The 26,296-nt window shown below is 46.5% G+C and overlaps 1 protein-coding gene across 1 annotated transcript; it reads right to left on the bottom strand.

Annotated features, from left to right (window-relative positions):
- Window positions 1–5,449: 5,449 nt before the first annotated feature.
- Window positions 5,450–10,919, bottom strand: LOC125538840 (adenine phosphoribosyltransferase 2-like). Its single transcript, XM_048702145.1, has 7 exons — window positions 10,560–10,919; window positions 10,365–10,475; window positions 8,808–8,900; window positions 8,086–8,235; window positions 6,731–6,789; window positions 5,784–5,864; window positions 5,450–5,673 (listed from the first exon to the last, which is right to left on the bottom strand). Exons 1-6 carry the CDS (start codon window positions 10,765–10,767, stop codon window positions 5,799–5,801), a joined length of 687 nt encoding a protein of 228 aa, XP_048558102.1. The 5' UTR covers window positions 10,768–10,919; the 3' UTR covers window positions 5,450–5,673; window positions 5,784–5,798.
- Window positions 10,920–26,296: the final 15,377 nt, after the last annotated feature.

Below are 26,296 nucleotides of genomic sequence, written 5' to 3'. Positions count from 1 at the left end.
CAGCCGTCTCATCGATGTTGCAGGGAAGCTCACCGCGCAGCTAGCCGTCATGGGCATGCCGGACGTCAGGTTCTCCCAGGAGGCGAACACAAGCCCCAATGTCATGTTGACCTTGTTCTTCGAGCGCATCCTCGACGCCCTGGAGTAGCTCTGCTCCAATCGAGCGACCTATCTGGCCAATGAGTCCCGGAGGCTTTGTCGGGGTGCCCTGACCAAGGTGGCGTTTTGGAACCCCAACGTCGACTTCGCCGACGCGTTTGAGAGCTTGCCGGAGGGCACGGACCTCGCGGCGCTCGAAGAGCATATCGAGCCCATCATCAGCTGCGTCGGCAGAGTCAAGAGGGTGGAGGGCCAGCGCCGGGACTAGCCACCTCGGTTTTCTTTGCCGCTGCGAGTTCATGCCCAAGACAATTTTATCTTAAGTTAGAACCGCGGCAATCACTGATGTAATATAACTCTGCGGTACTTTGAAATGAAGCATGCTATCTTCCTGTTTGATCTTTCCTTGTATGAACACACCCTACGCCTAGTTGGACAGGTTTGCCGGCACGTAAACCCATGCTGTGGTGCTTTGAGGAACGGATCCTTAGTAGCCTGCCGGGGGGCGCTTGCTACCGGGCAAATCACCTTGCCGTTCTCGGCGCAGCTGCCTGATCTGTTGAGCGGACTCGAAACAGAACAAGGGCGTTGCCAATAGCAGAAGGGTTCCCTTGCGTGCAGGTTTTTCCATACAAGGAACAAGATCTTTCGAGGCAGATAACCCTATGTAAAAAAGAAAGGAATTGCTCAAGGTTTTGCATGACTTAGCTTTTTGTCGCCACGCGGATGGTTGTTGCGGCTGCGGATAGCACTGCCTCGCCTAGCCGACAGCACCAGAGCGTGGCTGATCGATGTCGCCTTCTTCTCTCGAGCCATCGCGACAAAGGAATCGATGAGTTGGCTTCAAAACCGGATTTTCACAGCCTCAGCGCCCCTACCAGGCACGCCAAAGATGTCGGGGTTCTGGAATGACACCTATGGGATCCCTCCACGGAATCCCTTCTACGGTAGCGGGGCACGGGGCTGCGCAAAGAGCGGGTCCAGAAGATCAACTCAGTGGGATTTTTAGCTAGGTTCGGGCCACAAGCGATGCGTAAAACCCTAGTCCTGCTTTGTGTGTATTTAGTGTTCTTGAGTTCTTGAACTAGCTGCGGTGCATGCCCAGTCCAAAAAGTCTGAATCCTTCCTCGGTACGCCTCGGGCCTCCTTTTATATGTCAAAGGGGTTGCCATAGTGGCACACAGGAGGTGGAAAGTATGTATAGTGTACAAGTTTATCTCCTGACATCCCAGGATAAACGCATTTAATGCGCCGCCTATGTGTCCTCTTGCTTTATCGGGGACGATAAAGGAGCTCGTCATGTCCATCGCCGCCTCGCCTTTCTTCGATGCGTGTCCAAGGTGACGAGGCATGCAGCGCCACGCTGGCTGGCTGGCTGCTGAGCTGGTGCGGTGGCAGGGTCTTCACGAAGATCTGCATGCCATCACGCAGGTGCTTAGCTGGGTGGCCTAGAAGCTGCATGCTGCCACGCAAGTGCATGCCTAGTTGGTAGGCTGGTCGCCATGTCGGAACGGGCACGGGGCAGCGAAGCTTTGGTAAGTGCGGGCCTGGCCTCGGCCCGGCAGATGCCCCCGGCAAGGCCCTTGCCGGGATCTCGTGGGCGTCCCCGGCAAGGGTCTTGCCGGGGGGCTTATCGTCTTCTAGTGCTCATCTAGGCCTACAGGTCTTTGGTTTTCTCAAAGATCTGCACGCCATCATGCAGGCGCTCCCGGGACTTGGTCCTGACATTGTCGATGGCGTCATAACTCTCAGGCTCAAGGGTGGCGGTCTTGCTGATGCTGGGCAAGTTGCCCAGCAAGGCTCTTGCCGGGGCCATGCAGGCCGTCCCGGCAAGGCTCTTGTCGTGGGAAGCCCATCTTGTCCCTTTGCTCTTTATGCTTCTAGCTTGGGTGCTGCCTCGGCAACCTTGTATCTTCGCTTCCTCTGCCCTGTTGTGCCCGGCCACAGGCGTGGCTATGACTGCCCGTGCACAAGTAAAGGGGTACAGAAGGGCCCCTACTTTTGTACACCGACGGTGTGGACAATAGATTACTACTTTTATGGTTTGACCTAGTTAGTATTACTAAATCTATCAAAATTTTTGATGAGGATGATGCTTTAATTTGGGATCTTGAATCTAATGGTAAATATTCTGTTAGATCTATGTATGTCATGGTTAACTTTAGAGGCATTAGCCCTGTATTTATTCCTGATATCTGGCATATCCATGTTCCTCCCAATGTTCACATTTTCTTGTGGCTGCTGGCTCATAACAAATTGCTGGTGAGGGGGAACCTAGTTAAAAGACAATAGTTAAATGATGTTACTTGTTTATTTTGCTGTGAATATGAAACCATTAGTCACCTCGTTTTTAGTGTGATGTTGTTGCGGAGATTTGGAGGATTGTTCACTCCCTCACTGGGTGTATACCCCCGGCCACATTCGAGAATGTGGCTAAACTGTGGGTCATGAATAAATCTCTGCAAGCTGATAACATGATCAATTTAGCTACTCTTTGGGCTATCCGGGATGTAGAAATGATAAGTGTTTTAACAATGCCACCTGGGTTGGAGTGCGGGTGATCCTAAGGAAAATTGCGGGTTACTGCACGCTTTGGAAAATCCTATACACAGGAAACACAAAAGAGTGTGTGGAGATGATCACATTGTCTCTATGGGAGGTTGCCAGATGACCACCCCCGCTGCTTCGGCCAGAGCCCGACTGAGGAAACATGAGTTGTGGCTGCAATACTCTTTGAGGAAGGCGGGAGGATGGATGGGTATTTACAACATGGTGGTCCTGGCTTCATGTTGAAAAGATGTGTTGTCCTCCCGTGTTCTCTCGTTAGTTCTTGTATCTTCTCCTCCACCCCTGTATGGTTGGGGCTTTGTTTTCTTCCCTTGTGAGGAGCACTCTTTTTATTTTGTTTAGCTTGAATGTTGCACGGGTTGATACACCAATCTTCCCCCGCGTGCTGTAATAAGTTGTATTCAGTTTGGTTTCGTTTTTGATGGAATGGAACCGGAGTAGATGCCCTTTTCTTCTAAAAAATATAAAGATACGGTGTGAACCAATTTGTAACTGGATGGTTAGGGGGACAGTGTCCACCAGGATTCAAGTCCTAGACTTACACTAGTGTTCGCATTTTAGATTTATTTCAGTCCTTTCGGCAATGTGCTTTTAGTGGAAGGAGATGTTCCCATTGACTACTAAAGCAACTGTGATCGTCTGTGACGACGTTGTCAATTCAAGATGATTTGCAGGCTGAGTGTCTTATGGTGCTTATAGGGGTAGGGTGAGTGTATTTGTGTTTGTACTGTGAAAAAAAATCTGAAATTTTAAAAGCGCGCGCTGGATGAAGAGAACCAGCGGCCGCTTGCCACACATGCATGCGTACTTTTTTCTTGTCTGCTAGTGCATGTGGTTGTCCTTATTAAATGTGAATCAGACTAGTCATATAGTAAGGAAACACATATTCACCTTCATTTATTTTGGGTTTTCAAATTTTTAAAAAGTCACATCTTTCAAACCACGCATCAAAATTCAGATCCGTCTTCACTGTTGGATTCTTCGCGATGAGATCTTTGAAATTAGATTCCACATGAGTATGTTTCGACAAAAAAAAATCCGATGCCAAGTTTTGTGTTATATGATGCAACTTTCGTACTGCATTGTGCAACTTTAATACTGAATGATGCAACTTTTTTCAAAACTATTTTTTAGAGCCGCATGATCCTATTTTCTATGAGGTTGCAACCTAACAATTATGACAACCTGTGCAACTAGTCTACTGCCCGGTCCAACTACCTAGTAGTCCATATGCAACCCTCCTTCCTACAAGTGGACGTGTAGTTTTTCACTCTTGGCACACCCTGCCCCACCCCCTATCATTGCTTTGTGCAACTTAGTCTTTTTGCCACGCCAACTGCCTATTAGTCGATGTGCAACTCCTTCCTTTCCCTACTTGTTGATACATAGTTTTAGTTGGCGGGTTCAACAGACAGAGTTGCACATAGTCTGTTAGACAGTTGGCCAGGGCAACATACAAAGTTGCACATCCTGGGATAGTTGGATGGTGAAACTCCACATTCATAAGGGTAGTGAAAAGTTGCATATAGGTAGGGTGCTAAAGTTGCACATCTCACTAGTAGGGGTGGTGTGGACCGGATGCTAGCAGAGAAACTACACCTCCACGAAGGATACAAGAGGCACATCACTGTTTGGCAGTTTCGCCATGGCAGCGTATGAAGTTGCACATCTACTGCTAGGCAGTTGGCCGATGTAGTAAATAGTGAAAGCACATCCATGAGTAGGGGGGGGAATTTGCACGTCAAACTACTATACAGTTGGTCAGGGCAAGAGACGAAGTTGCACATCTCACTAGAAGGGGGTAGTTTGGGGGTGGAGGTGCCATCAGTAAAAACTGCACGTCCACGGGGTAGGTGCAAAGTTGCACATCCACTACAGTTAGTTGCACACCGCTGCTAGATAGTTGCATAAAACAAGGACTAAAATTGCACAAAAATATTCTATCAAAACATACTCATACGAGATCTAGTTTTGAAGAGCACGTCGCAAGGATTCCAACAATGAAAACAAATCTTAATTCGGATCCATGATTTAAAAGTTATGGCTTTTCAAAATTTATAAATCATGAATTAAACGGTAGGAAGTCGTCCATACCATGCATGAAAAAAGCCACAACTAAATGCATGTGGATCATTTAATGCACGGTTGATGGATTGTTTCCGTTTAGCCAATTGAAATCATAAAAGTCTTTGCTAGATGAAGGAGACAAATAATTTCCATAAAAAGACCGACTGCTCGGAAGCGCTAGCCAGCAGCCGTTTGCTCGCTAGACGCGTCTAAAAAAGAAATATACCGCAACATGCAACGCTGCCACGCAACCTGATATAGTTGTCTCGCAACACGCAACGCTGCCGCGCCACAGGTTCAGATCCAGTCTGACGGTAGAAAAGTCATGGTGGTTGATGCAGCTACCACCGCTGCACCGCCGGCAACAACTTCACGTACGACACGCCTGAGCCGTACGACAGGCTAGCTAGCCGGAGAACGACTCCTGTAGGCTGTAGGCTCTGACCGGCCGGCAAGCCCTGCCTGCCGCCGGTCCGCCGGTCCGATCGACGTGACAAGACAAAACACGTCGCTTGCCCTGCCACGATCGACGCTGAAAGCAAGCAGGGCAGCGCATCCCCGCATGCATGCATGCATGAGACGTACGACACGACATGCACGACGCTTTGGCCGGCCCTAACGTACACGGGATCGCCCAGGACGAAACACTGCACTCCACTCTGTGATTCCCGTCACAGACACCACCATCTGCAGACGTTGCCCGTGCCAAAGAACGAAATCAAACCACACAATTAATAATAATAACCAATGATAATAATGGAACCACAGGACTCGCGTCTCAGCTAACGATCATTTCTCCCGAGCACAAGGAAGAAGCTCTTCAGTACAGTTGAAGAAACCACTCAGCCTACAAAGACTACACCCATCCATTCACGTACCGCTCCCTAACCTCCCCCACTCCCTAATACTACCGCAGCAGGATGAAGCCATGATGCGTCCCTGAGGGAAAAAAAAAGGACCAGATGAGAGCACGGTACCACTCGATACTGAGTTCAGGTTCAGGGGTTTGCAAGAACAGAAAAGTGGCCTGAGAGAGAGGCTCGCCTCACCTGGTCACCGGTTTCTTATTTTTCATATTCCAGAGACTCCACCAGTACATAGACAGGCTTCCCGTTGAGCTTGTAAAAATCCTGCACGGGGTAGAGTTGCTGTCTCAGTGACCACTGACCAGATTCAAGCAACACCTTTTACTACTCCCTCCGTCCGGAAATACTTGTCATAAAAATGGATACAAATGGGTTATCTAAAACTAAAATACATCTAGATACATCCATTCTCTGGACAAGTATTTCCGGACGGAGGGAGTACAAGCTAGTAGGATAATTCGCTAATTCAGATACACTCAATGGAAAACTTTTCAAGCAGCTGCAGTGACTGGTGTAAGATTGACAGCGAATACTAAAGAATGGTTCCTGATGCTTCTTTCACATTGTCCTCAGGCATTTGATGCCACATGATCTCTATCCGCTATCTAGTAAGGTGCATCACTTATTCTGCAACATGAGCACCACAGGATGCACCGCCGCTAAATAAAATTGTGTGATGCAAGTCCCCATTCCTTGACCAATACTGGTATTATTTATTCACGTTAGCCTATGGATAATCAGCTGGTACTTATCTCAGCTGTGACTGTGAGGAATAGACATGGTCGGTCATGTTTGTTCATGGCCGCCTTTTGTGGAAACAAACCATTGACGCCACTGTCTGAAGCTACCATGGCGCCAACAGGCTATATGAAGTGTGCAGAGCAGACAGTATCTGAGCAAACTAGTAAAGGTGCACAGGCCAAGAACTATGCGATTTTCAAGTGGTCAAATCCGGTGACAGTGTAATTTAGGCTTCAGACAGAGCAGTAAACGAATGAGAATTGCTAACAAATACTACGAGTTGTGAGAGAGAAGAAGCAGAAATATAATATGTGTATATATCAGATTCAGACGCCATTCGACACTTTGGATAGTACCATATCTGATTCATGTGTAGAAAGACGAAATACCTTAAATTTAGGGAGCCCAATGAGACAAGCACACTCAACGACATCAGCTCCAGCACGTTCTGGAAATCAAACTGTTCGGTAAGAAAAGGTAGAAAAGGTATTCAAAAAATACCTATCTACTTTTTACCAGTGCAAGATAAAATTCATCTAGAAAAGTATCCAAAAGGCAGCATAGCGTTCTAGAAACAAGGTTGTGCAAAATACTATTAAAAAAGACGCATGCTTAATGGCATGACAGCGTCAGAGTAAGTGCAGACAAGGAAAGGTGCAGCTGAAAAGATAGTATAGCATTCTGGGCGAGAGTACTTGATTCTGTGATTGAAGCCCCCAAAACATGTAGTGTCAACATCAAATCATGCTTCCACATCAATTTGTACCAGGACATATCTTCAAACAAGATTCTCTCCGGAGAGATCTTGCCAAGATATAAAGCATGTCCCATTACGGAAGATTTCATACTAATTAATATATATATCTAGGTCAGTATCAGTTAGCACCAAGTTGTATGGAGGCCTGCCATCCGTACATGAGAATCCAATTAGTCTATTGCATTCCAGGGATTATTTAAGCTGTTTCTGACAGTGCTGATGCCGTTGTGGATTAGATTAATTAGGGTGGTAAAAGATGTGCAGGGTGTGGTACAGTTTCAAGACAAGTGATACTCCACTTGATAAGATACTTGAATCTGATACTCCTAGTACTAAGCAACTACCGGTCTGCCATGCACTGGTGCCTTCAGTTCTGCAAATGTGTCACGGGCTAACAAGACGAGAATTGACTGATTAACTGTTGCACCGGTCAGTGAATAATGTGCTCTGAATGTGCCAGTGGAAAGAGTATAACCTCTGAAGTTGCACAAGTAACAGACAACTAAATAAAATGGCATCCATACGAATTACCCAAGCAAATAGTGATCAAATGCAAGGTATTCTGTCTGGATTCCTTACCAAATTCACAGTTATCCCCTCTGTCCATTAATATAAAACGTTTTTTAGACTGACCATAAGTCCAAAAAAAGTCTTATATTAATGAACAGAGGTTGTACTATTTAGTCGCATTTGGTTTGAAATTACCATGCAAGTACAGGTCAAGGCTGCAGGGGATGCATAATATTATACTCCCTCCGTTTTTATTTATTCCGCATATTAGGTTTTACCTAAGTCAAACTTTGTAGTGTTTGACCAAGTTTATAGGCAATAACATAAATTTCATAATAATGAATACATATGATATGAAAATATATTCAGACTCTAATGATATTGATTTACTATTATGGATGTCAATATTTTCTATATACAAACTTGATCAAAGTAAATGAAAATGGCCGGAGTACTTGAAAGGTATGTGATACGTACCCAGAAGATTTATAGCAGCACAAAGTGTCCCACCAGTTGCAACCAGATCATCAACTATCAAAACACGCTCACGGGGTTCGATAGCACCAACATGCATCTCCAGACAATCAGTTCCGTATTCGAGAACATAGGTCTCAGAAATCACCTCACCTTTCATGTTCGTAAAAGAAAATGTTAGCGCATCAGTGTGCTGCAAAAACACTTCAGTTTTATTTAATTTTTGCGGTGTGCAGAAAAACTTTAAATTGGCCACACAATATCTTGCCTAAACCCTGCCACCAACCTCTAGTTTTCTTTTTCTGTCTTTAGTGTCTAATAATTTGGTGTTCGCCCGGTTTTCCTCAAATTAACCGGGCAACTCTTTTCTTCTTATATGAAAATATGAAATGGCAGAGCTCCTGCCCATGCCTCGGCAAGCATTTAAAAAAAAGTAATAGAACATGTGCTGGAAACTGCAAAGGGAGATGGTACTGAATGTCTGCAAATTTCTTCAGGTTTCATCACGCGCTGCTGCATAAAGGGACTGACAATGTTTTTTGTGTATGCGTGTGTGTGTAAAGTTCATTTACTTCCAGATTACCAGTTTTACTTGCTCGCGCGAGAAAAAAGATAAAAAAAAATTACTCAACTAAGGTCGTTATTGCACAGCTGAATAGACAAATGGCAACAGGTTTCAGAGCATGGCAATTATGCAGAAAGGAACCTTTTCGAGGGGAGCTCACCTGGGAGTTTCTTAGGCTTGCGCAACGGAATGAACTTGGCACCGATGGCTAGTGCAATCGCGGGGCCAAATATAAATCCTCTCGCCTCAATCCCTGAAGGATGGATGGAAACAAACAAGTCAGAAGAATGCTCCTACACTTGGGCTAACACATCTAAAATAATCCTTAGTATTAGTATAATAAGATGATGAGACACAACATAATAACTCCATTTAGTCGAGAATAAGATACTCTAGTCTAGCCTATAGTCTAGTAATATGAAGAAAAGAGGAGGAGAGGAGAGGTTATGAGGAAACAGAATGGAAAATCCAGGACCAGCAAGGAATCGCAGAAGCAAAGCAGACAGAGGATCCAACAAAGGAACAAAGCAAAATCTGAGAAGCAGTACTTTCCCGTGAAAACGACGGCAGATTGGCCACATGCATGACCTCAGAGCAAACGGTGTACCGCGGCCACCCACCGTCCGATCCCCGGCAGACACGGCCGCGGCCGTCGGACCACGGGGGACCTGGTCCTGGTCCCCTCGCTGGCCGCGAGATCTGCCCGTGCCAGGGCTTCTACATGCGCCCCGGATACGCTATTGAATGCCGCAGATCCGCCCGGCCCGACTCGTGACCGCCCTTTGAAAAAACCAAGCCGGAAGTCGGAGAAGCGCGACCCCGTCATGTGCCAAACATTCCGGCACGCACGCACTCTGCGCGGCCCGGGTCGGGGCGGTCATACATTCCTCCAGCTCTAAACAACACCACTCGCGCAAAAAAAAACCATGAAAAAAAGGAGCCTTCTTGTTCTGACCTGATAATTATAGTGCTAGTACTAGTGAGCAGCTCACCTGCCGATTCCTGAGAGAGAGAGGGAGAGAGAGAGAGAGAGAGAGAAATGGAGCTTTTGAGCACGCCCCGATGAGAGATCGACCATATGGCCATGGAAATGGAGCATAAAAGACCATACCCCCCACATGCACAACGTACCAGACGCCCGACTTTCCGTTTTGGTAGGCAACCCTCGCCTCGTGACCGGAAACGGCCGACGCAGCACCGTTTTAGTTTTACCACCACGCCATTACCAACCGTGACCGCCACAACTCCTACTCACATGCACAGTAGTACTCCTAGCGATTTGGTAGTGGCACATCTTCTACTAAGAATAAGATCAAGGGTGTGGCAAAGCTTAGCCAGCAGGAACAGTGGCGTGGGACTATTATTGTGGCTGCTAGTATATGATAGTATTGTCCTCCCGAGAAAAGGCGACGGACGGGTGAGTAGAGCGATGCGAAAAAGCGCACCCGGGCGACGACAAGCATGGGGGAGCAAAAGGACCACGGGAGATCTCCCTCAAAGATATTACGGAATGGATGGAATCTCACAACACTACACTACGCTGCCAACAGCTCAGCCCAGCCCTCCTCTCCTCTCTACCACCCTCTGCCTCTTCTTGCCTTCAGAGGACGGAGCGTTGATCCATACAACAGCTCAGCTAGCTAGACAAGTACTCCTACTAGTACTACGTACATGCATGGGGGAATTACTACTAAGGAGGGACGGGTGGGTTACTTACCGGCGACGGCGGCGATGCCCATGCCGCGGTAGCGCTCCACGAACATGTCCAGGGCGTCCTTGAACACCCCGGGCCGCAGCAGGAGCGTCGTGATGTCGTTGAACATGATGCCTGCGATGCCACCCAACAAGCAAGTTTTATGTCGGTCGTGCGCTGCGCTGCTGGATGGATCAAGATTCAAGAGTCGAGACCTACCTTGCTTGGGGAAGTGCGGGACGACGCGGATGGCGTCGGAGATGCCCTGCAGGCGGGGGTCGCCCGGCGCCACCACGGCGTCCTCGGCCTTGGCCTTGACGTCCGGCATGGCCACAACGGCTGTGGCGTGGCCGTTCTCCTTGGCCTTGCCGTTGCCGTTGCCGTTGCCGGCCTCCATCACGGCGTCGCAATTGGCCTCCTCGCCCATGCCCACTCACTCACTCTGCACTCTGCGGCTGCGCTGGAGCTGGAGTGTGGAGCTCAACAAGTGAGTTAATGTTGCTTGCTGACGGGTGTGGCGTGCCGGTGCGGTGTATATATAGCAGGGAAAAGGAAAGGAGAAAGAGAGAGGGGGGTTGGGGTTGCGGTTGCGGTTGCGGGGGCGCTCCTTCCTTTATCACGACGACGAGTCATCCTTGGACTCGGAAACAAGCAGGCAGCGGACCACGGGGTCCTGTTCACAACGCATAGCCTGTGACCCTCCCGCGTAGGGATAGACCCTGTCTATAGCCTACTTGTACGTGACAATGTGCCTGTGTGGGCGTCTGTGGGCGCGCGCGCGCCGCGTCGCTTTCCCGAGCTACGGCCTCCGCCTCTCTCTCTCTAGAGTTTTCTTGCTTCTATTGGTGAGCAGTAGGTAGCCGTTTCAGAGAAATGGAACAGGTGGAGTGAGGAGTTACTCCACTTGGCACCGGCGCCGATTCCCACAGTCGCGCGCACCATCTTTTGCTCTGCTTTTCACCCGTCCGTGTTTCGTCGCTCCGCCTCGGCATGGCACCATGTCCAAACACGCGGCCGGAGCGGAGCGGATCCGATGCCGGTGCCGCTGCCGATGCCGCTGCCGCGCGCAGGAGCAGCAGTGGGCAGCGGTACGGCGCCAGTTATGTCACCTTTATTTCGTCCAGGTATTCGGTGTACCGTGCCGCGAGCCCGTACCGGTGCTGCTGCCGCCCTGTGGGTATGCAGTGTGCTCAGCCTCGACGTCTTGGCTCTCTTGGATCGCTCATGAATTCATCGGTGGTGATCATGCGTTGTTGTTGATCTTCTTGTGGGAAATTGGCGTGGATGGCAAAATCTCAAGAGGATATTATCTTGAAGATAAATTGGGGAAGATCATATTCACATCAGGAAAGTTGTAAGTGTGTTGTGCTCATGCAATGAGAACAACCACTGCTTGAGACTAGCCATAGTGGAGAAGTAATTTCAATAGTAACATATATATTGTCACCTATGTTACTATCTTTAGAGTGGGTAGTAATATTAGTGCGGTGTCATTAAAATCTTCATTTATTAGATTATAGCCTCATATTATATTGGGATATGTGATGTTACGGTAACTGGCTAAATTACTCGATTTGCCTCTCTTCTCGTTAACTCAATACCACATAGGCAATTTTGCTGAGTTGAAGTTTATATTACTCTTGAAGCTACTGTCGGATTACGGGTTCCGCATACCCTTGAGAGGTTCGAACTCTGGGGTGTGCACGAAGAACTCTTTCTTCCTAGCCCGCCTGCTCAACGATCCCATGGCCTAACTCAACGAACCCAAAAAATGAAAGACACAGAGATTTATCCTGGTTCGGGCCACCTTGCGGTGTAATACCCTACTCCAGCTTTGTGATGGATTGTCTCGAAGGGCTGAGAATGAACTAGTACAGTGAATGAACAGCCTCAGGAGGTGAGGTGTTCTTGAGCTCGAAGAGCTGGTGGGTGTGGGGATGGTCAGAATGATCCGTCCATCTTACGATGGTGGCTAAGTCCTATTTATAGTGGTCTTGGTCTTCTTCCTAAATGTTAGGCGGGAAGGGATCCCACAACGGCCAAGTTTGAAGGGGGACAACTAGTACAAGCTATCCTCACTAAAGTAGTCTTCGCCTACAAAGGCTCTGGTGGTGACGCTGTAGTGGGCTCCGGACGACCTCCGTCCTGCAGTCCTGGTGGTCTTGGTCTTGTTGCACCGATATGGAAACCTTTGTCTGATGCCTCGGGACCCCGCGCCTACGCTTGCCTCCTTAGCACGAAAGAGGAAACTGGTACACTGCGCCCGCTGGCGCCCGCCTGGCCTTGGTCGTCATGGATCACATCACGCGAACCTCGCGAGGTGCACCCTGCATTGATATCTCTGCTCGCCTCGGGAGCCAGCCTAGCGAGGCTGCCCCCAAGGTGTCTTGGTGTCATCCGCCTCGCGAGGCTTGGCCCCTCGCGAGGGTCTTGAGTTGTTTCTGCTGGAGCTGGGCGGTATCGGGCTGTCGATGGAGCGCCATGGGTCATAGGCAGGCAAGTCTGGGCACCCCCGTCCCAGAACGCCGACAGTAGCCCCCGGGCACAAGGCGCGCTTGAACTTGGCTTTGAGGCGAAGACAAAGGGCAAGTGCGGAGCACCGCGGGCCCCAACCGCCTGCGGCCTCGGTTGACGCGTGGCGATTGATGGGACGTGGGCGCCCCCACTTTCCCCATGCAACCATGATATTTGCCGGCCTGGCGGTCGCCGTTGCCAACACATCTCCGCTCTCATTGCCTTGATGTGTGTTCCCCTGGCTTCTTTGCCTTCTGGAGAGATATATGCTTCCTCCCCTGGTCTGACCCCGGCACTGGTCCTCCTTATCACTATGGCGCCACGCCCGAAGAAGAAGGGAAAGGGGAAAACCTGCGCTCCGGTGGAATCGCCACCGGCCTTCGAGCCCGCCATTGAGCGGTCGGTGGTGGTCAATCAGGAAGGGTTGGACAAGGTTCGACCAGCGCTCGCCTCCGATTCCAACGAATGGGGGCGACGGTGGTCTGGCCTGCTTCTGGCGCCATGGTTGATATGACAGCCACTGAGATCCCCATCCATCTTCATGCCCTCTGGGCCGGCCTGATTCCCCCTTTCCTTGTTTTCTTCAACGTCGTGCTCTCGCATTACCAAATCCATGCGCTGCATCTGGATCCCCAATCTATCATTCTCCTCCCTGTCTTCGCCTTCGTCTGCGAGGCCATGGTGGGCATTGCCCCTTCCATGGCCTTGTTTCACCATTTCTTCTCTCTTCACCTGACCGATGGCCGCCAGTGCTCAGGGTACGTAACCTTCCAGGCTGAAGCGGCAATGGCCGGCTCGGGGATTAACTTCGAGCTCTCAGCATTCGTAGGCGGGTTTCGGAAGAGATGGGTGTTTGTGGATGTTGGTGTGCTCTGCCCCTTGCTCTTGATCCACGGGCACCGGCCACTCCTAGCTCTGGTTGGGGGCATGCAAGGCTTGTCGGCTAGCGGCTCACCCATGTCTGGCGCCAGCTGGCCAGGCTGAAGGATCTCGGGGTGACGACGTCCATGGTGGTGAAGGAGTTCGTCCGATGCTGCATTGCTCCGCTCCAGCGTCAATCTCAGCCGATGTGGACCTTCTCCGGCTGCAGGGACCCCATGAGGCTTCAAGTGCCAACACTTCCCTCCGAAGCGCCGCGGACAGTGTACGAGCTCCTGACGGGCGACCCGGCGCCAGCCAATTTGCCAGAGGAGGGTTGCCTCTATGGGGAACGTAGTATTCAAAAAAAATTGCCTACGATCACGCAAGATCTATCTAGGAGAAGCATAGCAACAAGCGGGGAGAGTATGTCTACGTACCCTCGTAGACTGAAAGCGGAAGCGTTTAGTAACGTCGTTGATGTAGTCGAACGTCGCCGCGATCCAACCGATCCAAGTACCAAACGTACGGCACCTCCTCGATTTGCACATGTTCAGCTCGATGACGTCCCTCGAACTCTTGATCCAGTTGAGGCCGAGGGAGAGTTCCGTCAACACGATGGCATGGTGACGGTGATGATGAAGTTACCGGCGCAGGGCTTCGCCTAAGCACTACGACGATATGACTGAGGTGTGTAACTATGGAGGGGGGCACCACACACGGCTAAAAGATCAACTTGTGTGTCTATGGGGTGCCCTTGTCCATGTATATAAAGGAGGGGAGGGAAGAGGTGGCCAGCCCAAGGAGGGCGCGCCAGGTGTGGGGAATGCTACTAGGACTCCCTAGTCCAAGTAGGATTCCCATCCTCTTTCCTATTCCTAGAAGGAGAAGGAGGAGAGAAGGAAAGGCCCCCCCTAACTCTAGTCCAATTCGGTTTGGGCTAGGGGGGGAGCGCGCCACTCCTTGGCCGACCTACTCTCTTCCACCACTAGGCCCATGAGGCCCAATAACTTCCCGGGGGGGGGGGGGGGTCCCGGTAACTCCCGGTACTCCAAAACTCATCCGAAATGACCCGAACTATTTCGGTGTCTGAATATAACCTTCCAATATATGAATCTTTATATCTCGACTATTTCGAGACTCCTCGTCATGTCCGTGATCTCATCCGGGACTCCGAACAAACGTCGGTTCATCAAAACACGAAACTCATAATACAAATCGTCATCGAACGTTAAGCGTGCGGACCCTACGGGTTCGAGAACTACGTAGACATGACCGAGACACATCTCTGGTCAATAACCAATAGCGGAACCTGGATGCTCATATTGGTTCTTACATATTCTACGAAGATCTTTATCGGTCAAACCGCATAACAACATACGTTGTTCCCTTTGTCATCGGTATGTTACTTGCCCGAGATTCGATCATCGGCATCATTATACCTAGTTCAATCTCGTTTACCGCCAAGTCTCTTTACTCGTTCTGTAATGCATCATCCCGCAACTAACTCATTAGTCAGATTTCTTGCAAGGCTTATAGTGATGAGCATTACCGAGAGGGCCCAGAGATACCTCTCCGACATTCGGAGTGACAAATCCTAATCTCGATCTATGCCAACTCAACAAACACCATCGGAGACACCCGTAGAGCATCTTTATAATCACCCAGTTACGTTGTGACCTTTGATAGCACACTAAGTGTTCCTCCGGTATTTGGGAGTTGCATAATCTCATAGTCATAGGAACATGTATAAGTCATGAAGAAAGCAATAACAATAAACTAAACGATCATAGTGCTAAGCTAACGGATGGGTCTTGTGATCTTGTCCATCACATCATTCTCTAATGATGTGATCCCTTCATCAAATGACAACACATGTCTATGGCTAGGAAACTTAACCATCTTTGATTAACGAGCTAGTCAAGTAGAGGCACACTAGGGACACTCTGTTTGTCTATATATTCATACATGTACTAAGTTTCTGGTTAATACAATTCTAGCATGAATAATAAACATTTATCATGATATAAGGAAATATAAAGAACAACTTTATTATTGCCTCTAGGGCATATTTCCTTCAGTCTCCCACTTGCGCTAGAGTTAATAATCTAGATTACATAGTAATGATTCTAACACCCATGGAGTCTTGGTGATGATCATGTTTTGCTCGTGAGAGAGGCTTAGTCAATGGGTCTGCAACATTCAGATCCGTATGTATTTTGCAAATCCCTATGTCTCCCTCCTTGACTTGATCGCGGATGGCATTGAAGCGTCTCTTGATGTGCTTGGTCTCTTGTGAAATATGGATTCCTTTGCCAAAGCAATTGCACCAATATTGTCACAAAAGATTTTCATTGGACCCCATGCACTAGGTATGACACCTAGATCGGATATGAACTCCTTCATCTAAACTCCTTCATTTGCTGTTTCCGAAGAAGCTATGTACTCCGCTTCACATGTAGATCCCGCCACGAAGCTTTGCTTAGAACTGCACCAACTGACAGCTCCACCATTCAATATAAATACGTATCCGGTTTGTGACTTAGAGTCATCCGGATCAGTGTCAAATCTTGCATCGACATAACCATTTACGACAAGCTCTTTGTCACCTTCATAAACGAGAAACATATCCTTAGTCCTTTTCAGGTATTTCAGGATATTCTTGACCGCTGTCCAGTGATCCACTCCTGGATTACTTTGGTACCTCCCTGCTAAACTAATTGCAAGGCACGCATCAGGTCTGGTACACAACATTGCATACATGATAGAACCTATGGCTGAAGCATAGGGAATGACTTTCATTTTCTCTCTATCTTCTAAAGTGGTCGGGTATGTCTGACTCAACTTCACACCTTGTAACACATGCAAGAACCCTTCCTTTGCCTGATCCATTTTGAACTTCTTCAAAACTTTATCAAGGTATGTGCTTTGTGAAAGTCCAATTAAGCGTCTTGATCTATCCCTATAGATCTTGATGTCTTTCATTAAAAAATTCTTATTCAAGTATCCTTTTATGCTATCCAGAAATTGCGTATCATTTTCGATCAACAATATGTCATCCACATATAATATCAGAAATGCTATAGAGCTCCCACTCACTTTCTTGTAAACACTGGCTTCTCCAAAAGTCTGTATAACACCATATGCTTTGATCACACTATCAAAGCGTATATTCCAACTCCGAGAGGCTTGCACCAGTCCATAAATGGATCGCTGGAGCTTGCACACTTTGTTAGTACCTTTTGGATCGACAAAACCTTCTGGTTGCATCATATACAACTCTTCTTTAAGATATCCATTAAGGAATGCAGTTCATCCATTTGCCAAATTTCATAATCATAAATGCGGAAATTGCTAACATGATTCAGATAGACTTAAGCATCGCTACGGGTGAGAAGGTCTCATCGTAGTCAACTCCTTGAACTTGTCGAAAACCTTTTGCAACAAGTCGAGCTTTGTAGACAGTAACATTACCATCAGCGTCAATCTTCTTCTTGAAGATCCATTTATTCTCTATGGCTTGCCGATCATCGGGCAAGTCAACCAAAGTCCATACTTTGTTCTCATACATGGATCCCATCTCAGATTTCATGGCCTCAAGCCATTTCGTGGAATCTGGGCTCATCATCGCTTCCTCATAGTTCGTAGGTTCATCATGGTCAAGTAACATGACCTCCAGAACAGGATTACCATACCACTCTGGTGCGGATCTTACTCTGGTTGACCTATGAGGTTCGGTAGTAACTTGATCAGAAGTTTCATGATCATCATCATTTGCTTCCTCACTAATTGGTGTAGGAATCACTGGAACTGACTTCTGTGACGAACTACTTTCCAATAAGGGAGCAGGTACAATTACCTCATCAAGTTCTACTTTCCTCCCACTCACTTCTTTTGAGAGAAACTCCTTTTCTAGAAAGGATCCATTCTTAGCAACGAATATCTTGCCTTTGGATCTGTGATAAAAGGTGTACCCAACAGTCTCCTTTGGGTATCCTATGAAGACACATTTCTCCTATTTGGGTTCAAGCTTATCAGGTTGAAGCTTTTTCACATAAGCATCGCAGCCCCAAACTTTAAGAAATGACAACTTGGGTTTCTTGCCAAACCATAGTTCATATGGTGTCGTCTCAACGGATTTAGATGGTGCCCTATTTAACGTGAATGCAGTCGTCTCTAAAGCATAACCCCAAAATGATAATGGTAAATAAGTAAGAGACATCATAGATCGCACCATATCTAATAAAGTACGATTACGACGTTCAGACACACCATTACGGTGTGGTGTTCCAGGTGGCGTGACTTGCGAAACTATTCTACATTGTTTCAGATAAAGACCAAACTCGTAACTCAAATACTCACCTCCACGATCAGATCGTAGAAACTTTATTTTCTTGTTACAATGATTTTCCACTTTACTCTGAAATTCTTTGAACTTTTCAAATGTTTCAGACTTATGTTTCATCAAGTAGATATACCCATATCTGCTCAAATCATCTGTGAAGGTCAGAAAATAACGATACCCACCGCGAGCCTCAACACTCATTGGACCGCATACATCAGTATGTATTATTTCCAACAAGTCTGTTGCTCGCTCCATTGTTCCGGAGAACGGAGTCTTAGTCATCTTGCCCATGAGGCATGGATCGCAAGCATCAAGTGATTCATAATCAAGTGATTCCAAAAGCCCGTCAGCATGGAGTTTCTTCATGCGCTTTACACCAATATGACCTAAACGGCAGTGCCACAAATAAGTTGCACTGTCATTGTTAAACTTATATCTTTTGGCTTCAATACTATGAATATGTGTATCACTACTATCAAGATTCAAAAAATAGACCACTCATCAAGGGTGCATGACCATAAAAGATATTACTCATATAAATAGAACAACCATTATTCTCTGATTTAAATGAATAACCGTCTGGCATCAAACAAGATCCAGATGTAATGTTCATGCTTAACGCTGGCACCAAATAACTATTATTCAGGTCTAAAACTAATCCCGGAGGTAGATGTAGAGGTAGCGTGCCAACGACGATCACATCGACTCTGGAATCATTTCCCACGCGCATCGCCACCTCGTCCTTAGCCAATCTTCGCTTAATCTGTAGCCCCTGTTTCGAGTTGCAAATATGAGCAACATAACTAGTATCAAATACCCAGGCGCTACTACGAGCATTAGTAAGTTACACATCAATAACATGTATATCAAATATACCTTTCACTTTGCCATCCCTCTTATCCGCCAAATACTTGGGGCAGTTCCGCTTCAAGTGACCAGTCCCTTTGCAGTAGAAGCACCCAGTCTCAAGCTTAGGTCCAGACTTGGGCTTCTTCACTTGAGTAGCAACTTGCTTGCCGTTCTTCTTGAAGTTCCCCTTCTTCCCTTCGCCCTTTCTCTTGAAACTAGTGGTCTTGTTAACCATCAACACTTGACGATCCTTCTTGATTTCTACCTCCGCAACCTTTAGCATTGCGAACAGCTCGGGAATTGTCTTATCCATCCCTTGCATATTATAGTCCATCACGAAGCTTTTGTAGCTTGGTGGCAGTGATTGAAGAACTCTGTCAATGACACTATCAACAGGAAGATTTACTCCCAATTGAGTCAAGTGATTGTGGTACCCAGACATTCTGAGTATATGTTCACTGACAGAACTATTCTCCTCCATTTTGCAGCTGTAGAACTTATTGGAGACTTCATATCTCTCAATCCAGGCATTTGTTTGAAATATTAACTTCAACTCCTGGAACATCTCATATGCTCCATGACGTTCAAAATGTCTTCGAAGTCCCGGTTCTAAGCCGTAAAGCATGGCACACTGAACTATTGAGTAGTCATCAGCTTTGCTCTGCCAGGCGTTCATAATGTCCGGCGTTGCTCCTGCAGCGGGTTTGGCACTCAGCGGTGCTTCCAAGACATAATTCTTCTATGCAGCAATGAGGATAATCCTCAAGTTATGGACCCGGTCCGTGTAGTTGCTACCATCATCTTTCAACTTAGCTTTCTCTAGGAACTCATTAAAATTCAAAGGAACAATAGCACGGGCCATTGATCTACAATAATATAGACATGCAAAATACTATCAGGTACTATGTTCATGATAAATTAAAGTTCAATTGATCATATTACTTAAGAACTCTAATCATCTAAGTGATCACGTGATCCATATCAACTAAACCATGTCCGATCATCACGTGAGATGGAGTAGTTTTCAATGGTGAACATCACTATGTTGATCATATCTGCTATATGATTCACACTCGACCTTTCGGTCTCAGTGTTCCGAGGCCATATCTGCATATGCTAGGCTCATCAGGCTTAACCCGAGTATTCTGCGTGTGCAAAACTGGCTTGCACCCGTTGTATGTGAACGTAGATCTTATCACACCCGATCACCGCATGGTGTCTCGGCACGACGAACTATAGCAACGGTGCATACTCAGGGAGAACACTTATACCCTAAAATTTAGTGAGAGATTATCTTATAATGCTACCGACGTACTAAGCAAAATATGATGCATGAAGGATAAACATCACATGCGATTAAATAAGTGATATGATATGGCCATCATCATCTTGTGCCTTTGATCTCCATCTCCAAAGCACTGCCATGATCACCATCGTCACCGGGTTGACACCTTGATCTCCATCGAAGCATCATTGTCGTCTCGCCAACTATTTCTTCTACAACTATTGCTACCGCTTAGTGATAAAGTAAATCAATTACATGGCGATTGCATTTCATACAATAAAGCGACAACCATATGGCTCCTGCCAGTTGCCGATAACTGTTACAAAACATGATCATCTCATACAACAATTTATATTTCATCACGTCTTGACCATATCACATCACAGCAAGCCCTGCAAAAACAAGTTAGACGTCCTCTACTTTGTTGTTGCAAGTTTTACGTGGCTGCTACGTGCTTTAGCAAGAACCGTTCTTACCTATGCATCAAAACTACAATAATTTTTCGTCAAGTGTGCTGTTTTAACCTTCAACAAGGACCGGGCGTAGTCAAACTCGATTCAACTAAAGCTGGAGAAACAGACACCCACTAGCCACCTGTGTGCAAAGCACGTCAGTAGAACCAGTCTCATGAACGTGGTCATGTAATGTCAGTCCGGGCTGCTTCATCCAACAATATCTCTGAATCAAAGTAAGACGTTGCTGGTAAGAAGTATGACTATTATCACCCACAACTCTTTGTGTTCTACTCCTGCATACAACATCTACGCAAAGACCTGGATCTGATGCCACTGTGGGGAATGTAGTATTTCAAAAAAATTGCCTACGATCACGCAAGATCTATCTAGGAGAAGCATAGCAAGGAGCGGGGAGAGTGTGTCTACGTACCCTTGTCCAATTCGGTTCGGGCTAGGGGGGGCGCATGCCACTCCTTGGCTGTCCTCCTCTCTTCCACCACCAGGCCCATGAGGCCCAATAACTTCCCAGGGGGGGGGGGGGTTCCGGTAACCGCCGGTACTCCGAAATTCATCTGAAATGACCCAAACCATTCCAGTGTCCGAATGTAACCTTCCAATATATGAATATTTATGTGTCGACCATTTCAAGACTCCTCTTCGTGTCCGTGATCTCATCCAGGACTCCGAACAAACTTCGGTTCATCAAAACATGAAACTTGTAATACAAATCGTCATCGAACATTAAGCGTGCGGACCCTACGAGTTTGAGAACTATGTAGACATGACCGAGACACATCTCCGGTCAATAACCAATAGCTGAACCTGGATGCTCATATTGGTTCCTACATATTCTACGAAGATCTTTATTGGTCAAACCGCATAACAACATACGTTGTTCCCTTTGCCATCGGTATGTTACTTGCCCGAGATTCGATCATCGGTATCATCACACCTAGTTCATGTTGGGTTCTACGATAGGGGTGCATCGACTGCAAATTAAAATTTTCCTATGCGCAGAACAACCAAGAACATGCTACGGGAGATGGATCACAGTTCGTTACCACTAGACGCGCAGTGCCGTGCAACGGAAGAAGAGTTGGGGCAGCGCGTCCGCGTGGATCGTCTCGTCCTCGTCCAATCTCCCTCGTATAGCCGGTAGTCGGTTCCCACGTATAGGTTCACTGGAGCGGCGCAAGTGCACCGCCTCTAACGGTATCCGCGCGTGCAGGAGGAACGTCGTGCGGCGAACTGCTAGGTCCGATCACACAACCGGCGGTGAGTGGAGGTGTCTATTCGCAACACATGCAAACTCTAGTGATAGCACCAAAGCGATCAAACGCGTGAGTGTGCGGCACATCCACTTTATATAGGAGTCCATCGCAGGCTCAACACTTGGGCCTTGCACGGACCCTAAAGCCCATAAGTCTACTCGGCCATAATCCGAATACAACTCGGATCACATCCGACCAGTGTCCTCGAATCCGACCTCGTAGGTTCCTTCCCTTAAGCGCGCGACCCCTTAGGTTCAAGCCGGCTTGGTCGCAGTTCGGATCACCTCTGAACTGCACAGCTGGTAGCGGCCTCTAGCAAGGCATGCCGAATAACAAACAGACTATGAAGCTGGTTAGGCAAACCTGTACATTGATAACCCACAAGTATAGGGGATCGCAACAGTTTTCGAGGGTAAAGTATTCAACCCAAATTTATTGATTCAACACAAGAGGAGCCAAAGAATACTCTCAAGTATTAGCAGCTGAGTTGTCAATTCAACCACACCTGGAAACTTAATATCTGCAGCAAAGTATTTAGTAGCAAAGTAATATGATAGTAGTGGTAACGGTAGCAATAGTAAAAGTAATGTTTTTGGTATTTTGTAGTGATGATAGCAATAGCAACGGGAAAGTAAATAAGCGAAGAACAATATATGGAAAGCTCGTAGGCAATGGATCGGTGATAGAGAATTATGTCGGATGCGGTTCATCATGTAACAATCATAACCTAGGGTGACACAGAACTAGCTTCAGTTCATTGATATAATGTAGTCATGTATTCCAAACATAGTCATACGTGCTTATGGAAAAGAACTTGCATGACATCATTTGTCCTACCCTCCCGTGGCAGCGGGGTCCTTACGGAAACTAAGGGATATTAAGGCCTCCTTTTAATAGAGAACCGGAACAAAGCATTAACACATAGTGAATACATGAACTCCTCAAACTACGGTCATCACCGGTAAGTATCCTGATTATTGTCACTTCGGGGTTAACGGATCATAACACATAATAGGTGACTATAGACTTGCAAGATAGGATCAGGAACACTCATATATTGATGAAAACATAATAGGTTTAGATCTGAAATCATGGCACTCGGGCCCTAGAAACAAGCATTAAGCATAGCAAAGTCATAGCAACATCAATCTCAGAACATAGTGGACACTAGGGATCAAACCCTAACAAAACTAACTCGATTACATGATAGATCCCATCCAACCCATCACCGTCTAGCAAGCCTACGATGGAATTACTCACGCACGGCGGTGAGCATCATGAAATTGGTGATGGAGGATGGTTGATGATGACGATGGCGATGGATTTCCCTCCCCGGAGCCCCGAACGGACTCCAGATCAGCCCTCCCGAGAGGTTTTAGGGCTTGGCGGCGGCTCCGTATCGTAAAACGCGATGATTTCTTCTCTTTGATTTTTTCTCATCGAAACTCAATATATGGAGGTGGAGTTGGAGTTGGAGACGCAACAGGGGGCCCACGAGGTAGGGGGCGCGCCCTAGGGGGGCAGGCACGCCCCCCACCCTCGGGGCAAGGTGGTAGGCCCCCTGGCCTCCATCTTTTGCAGGTATTTTTCTTATTTTCTGAAAAGTCGTTCCGTGAAGTTTCAGGTCATTCCGAGAACGTTTGCTCCTGCACATAAATAACACCATGGTAATTCTGCTGAAAACAGCGTCAGTCCGGGTTAGTTCCATTCAAATCATGCAAGTTAGAGTCCAAAACAAGGGCAAAAGTGTTTGGAAAAGTAGATACGTTGGAGAGGTATCAACTCCCCCAAGCTTAAACCTTTGCTTGTCCTCAAGCAATTTAGTTGACGAACTGAAAGTGATAAAGAAAAACTTTTACAAACTCTGTTTGCTCTTCTTGTTGTAAATATGTAAAGTCAGCATTCAAGTTTTCAGCAAAGATTATAACTAACACATTTGCAATAACGTTCAGGTCTCAAGTTACTCATATCAATAGCATAATCAACTAGTGAGCCATAATAATAAATCTCGGATGACAACACTTTCTCAAAACAATCATAATATGATATAACATGATGGTATCTCGCTAGCCCTTTCTGAGACTGCAAAACATAAATGCAGAGCACCTTTAAAGACCAAGGACTGACTAGACATTGTAATTCATGGTAAAAGAGATCCAGTCAAGTCATACTCAATGTAAACTAACAATAATGAATGCAAATGGCAGTGGTGCTCTCCAACTGGTGCTTTTTAATAAGAGGATGATGACTCAGCATAAAAGTAAATAGATAGGCCCTTCGCAGAGGGAAGCAGGGATTTGTAGAGGTGCCAGAGCTCGGTTTTGAAACAGAGGTGAATATTATTTTGAGAGGTATACTTTCATTGTCAACATAACAAGCAAGAGATGGCGATATCTTCCATGCTACACACATTATAGGCGGTTCCCAAATAGAATGGTAAAGTTTATACTCCCCCTTCCACCAACAAGCATCAATCCTTGGCTTGCTCGAAACAACGAGTGCCTCCAACTAACAAGAGTCCCAGGGGAGTTTTGTTTGCAATTATTTTGATTTAGTTTGCATAAAGCATGGGACTGGGCATCCTGGTGACCAGCCATTTATCTCGTGAGTGAGGAGCGGAGTCCACTACTCTTGAGAATAACCCGCCTAACATGGAAGATACAGACAGCGCTAGTTGATACATGAGCTATTCGAGCATACAAAACATGATATTTATTTGAAGGTTTAGAGTTTGGCACATACAAATTTACTTGGAATGACAGGTAGATACCGTATATAGGTAGGTATAGTGGACTCATGTGGAATAACTTTGGGGTTTAAGGAGTTTGGATGCACAAGCAATATTCCCGCTTAGTACAAGTGAAGGCTAGCAAAAGACTGGGAAGCGACCAGCTAGAGAGCGACAACAGTCATGAACATGCATGAAAATTAATCAACACCGAATGCAAGCATGAGTAGGATATAATCCACCATGAACATAAATATCGTGAATAGGGATGGCAATTTTATCCATGGATCTGGATACCCATGGATAGCCGACCCGGTTGGGCAAGGGTATGGAGCACATTTCTGCCCATGGGTTCATGGATATGGTTACCCACGAACCGCTGGGTTGGGCACGGTTATAGTTTGTGGTCCATGGATATCCAATGAATACTCATATGACATGTGGGGACATATGCTAGTGACAGTAGGAAGAACAAATCAATGGGAAATGGCAGGCAATATGCAACTGGTGCCATAAGCTATATGCTACAAAATCAACCTCTTGTATGTCACACTTAAGGACTCATCATATTACTTGTTGCCTACTTATGCATGTAGCTTATGTTGACATTTGTGAGTGAAGCATGTTGAGTTAATTTGATCTTTGGGAAGGCTACATGCTGACTTTTCTATGCCCATGGAGCTCCATGAGTATGTGGATATCCAGCGGGTCTGGGCATGGGCACAAGTTGTGCGCATGGATAATTTGGTGGATGGGCAGAGGGTAAGTAGATGGGTCATGGGTTGGATTTGGACCAGCTCCACCCACCCCAAACCCGACCCATTGCCATCCCTGATCGTGAAGGCTATGTTGATTTTGTTTCAACTACATGCGTGAACATGTGCCAAGTCAAGTCACTTAAATCATTCAGAGGAGGATACCACCCTATCATACCACATCATAACCATCTCAATAGCATGTTGGCACGCAAGGTAAACCATTATAACTCATAGCTAATCAAGCATGGCACAAGAAACTATGATCTCTAGTTGTCATTGCAAACATGTTTATTCATAATAGGCTGAATCAGGAATGATGAACTAATCATATTTACAAAAACAAAAGAGGTCGAGTTCATACCAGCTTTTCTTATCTCAGCCAGTCCATCATATATCGTCATAATTGCCTTTCACTTGCATGACCGAATAGTGTGAATAATAATAATAGTGAACGTGCATTGAACTAAGCTGGAATCTGCAAGCATTCAATAAACAGGAGAAGACAAGGTAATATGGGCTCTTTTGTCGGATAAACAATAATGCATATAAGAGCCACTTCAACAATTTAATTATGGTCTTCTCCTATCGACCCCCAAAGAAAAGAAATAAAACTATTTACACGGGAAAGCTCCCAACAAGCAAAAGAAGAACATGAAATATTTTTGGGTATTCTTTTTAATTACTACTAAAAGCATGGAAATTACAACTAGCTAAAAGCTACAACTAATTTTTTTGGTTTTTCTTAAGGTTTATTAAACACACAAGAAGAAAGCATAAAAAGGAAATTAAACTAGCATGGATGATACAATGAAAAAGTATGAGCACCTACATCTAGCAATGAGTGTGTGAACATGAATGTAATGTCGGTGGGAAATACGTACCCCCCCAAGCTT

The sequence above is a fragment of the Triticum urartu genome, chromosome 2 (genome assembly GCF_003073215.2).
Source record: "Triticum urartu cultivar G1812 chromosome 2, Tu2.1, whole genome shotgun sequence".
In the NCBI taxonomy this organism is placed as follows: domain Eukaryota; kingdom Viridiplantae; phylum Streptophyta; class Magnoliopsida; order Poales; family Poaceae; genus Triticum; species Triticum urartu.
The sequence above is the reverse complement of the archived record's forward strand: the minus strand, read 5'-3'. Positions and strand labels throughout refer to the sequence as shown.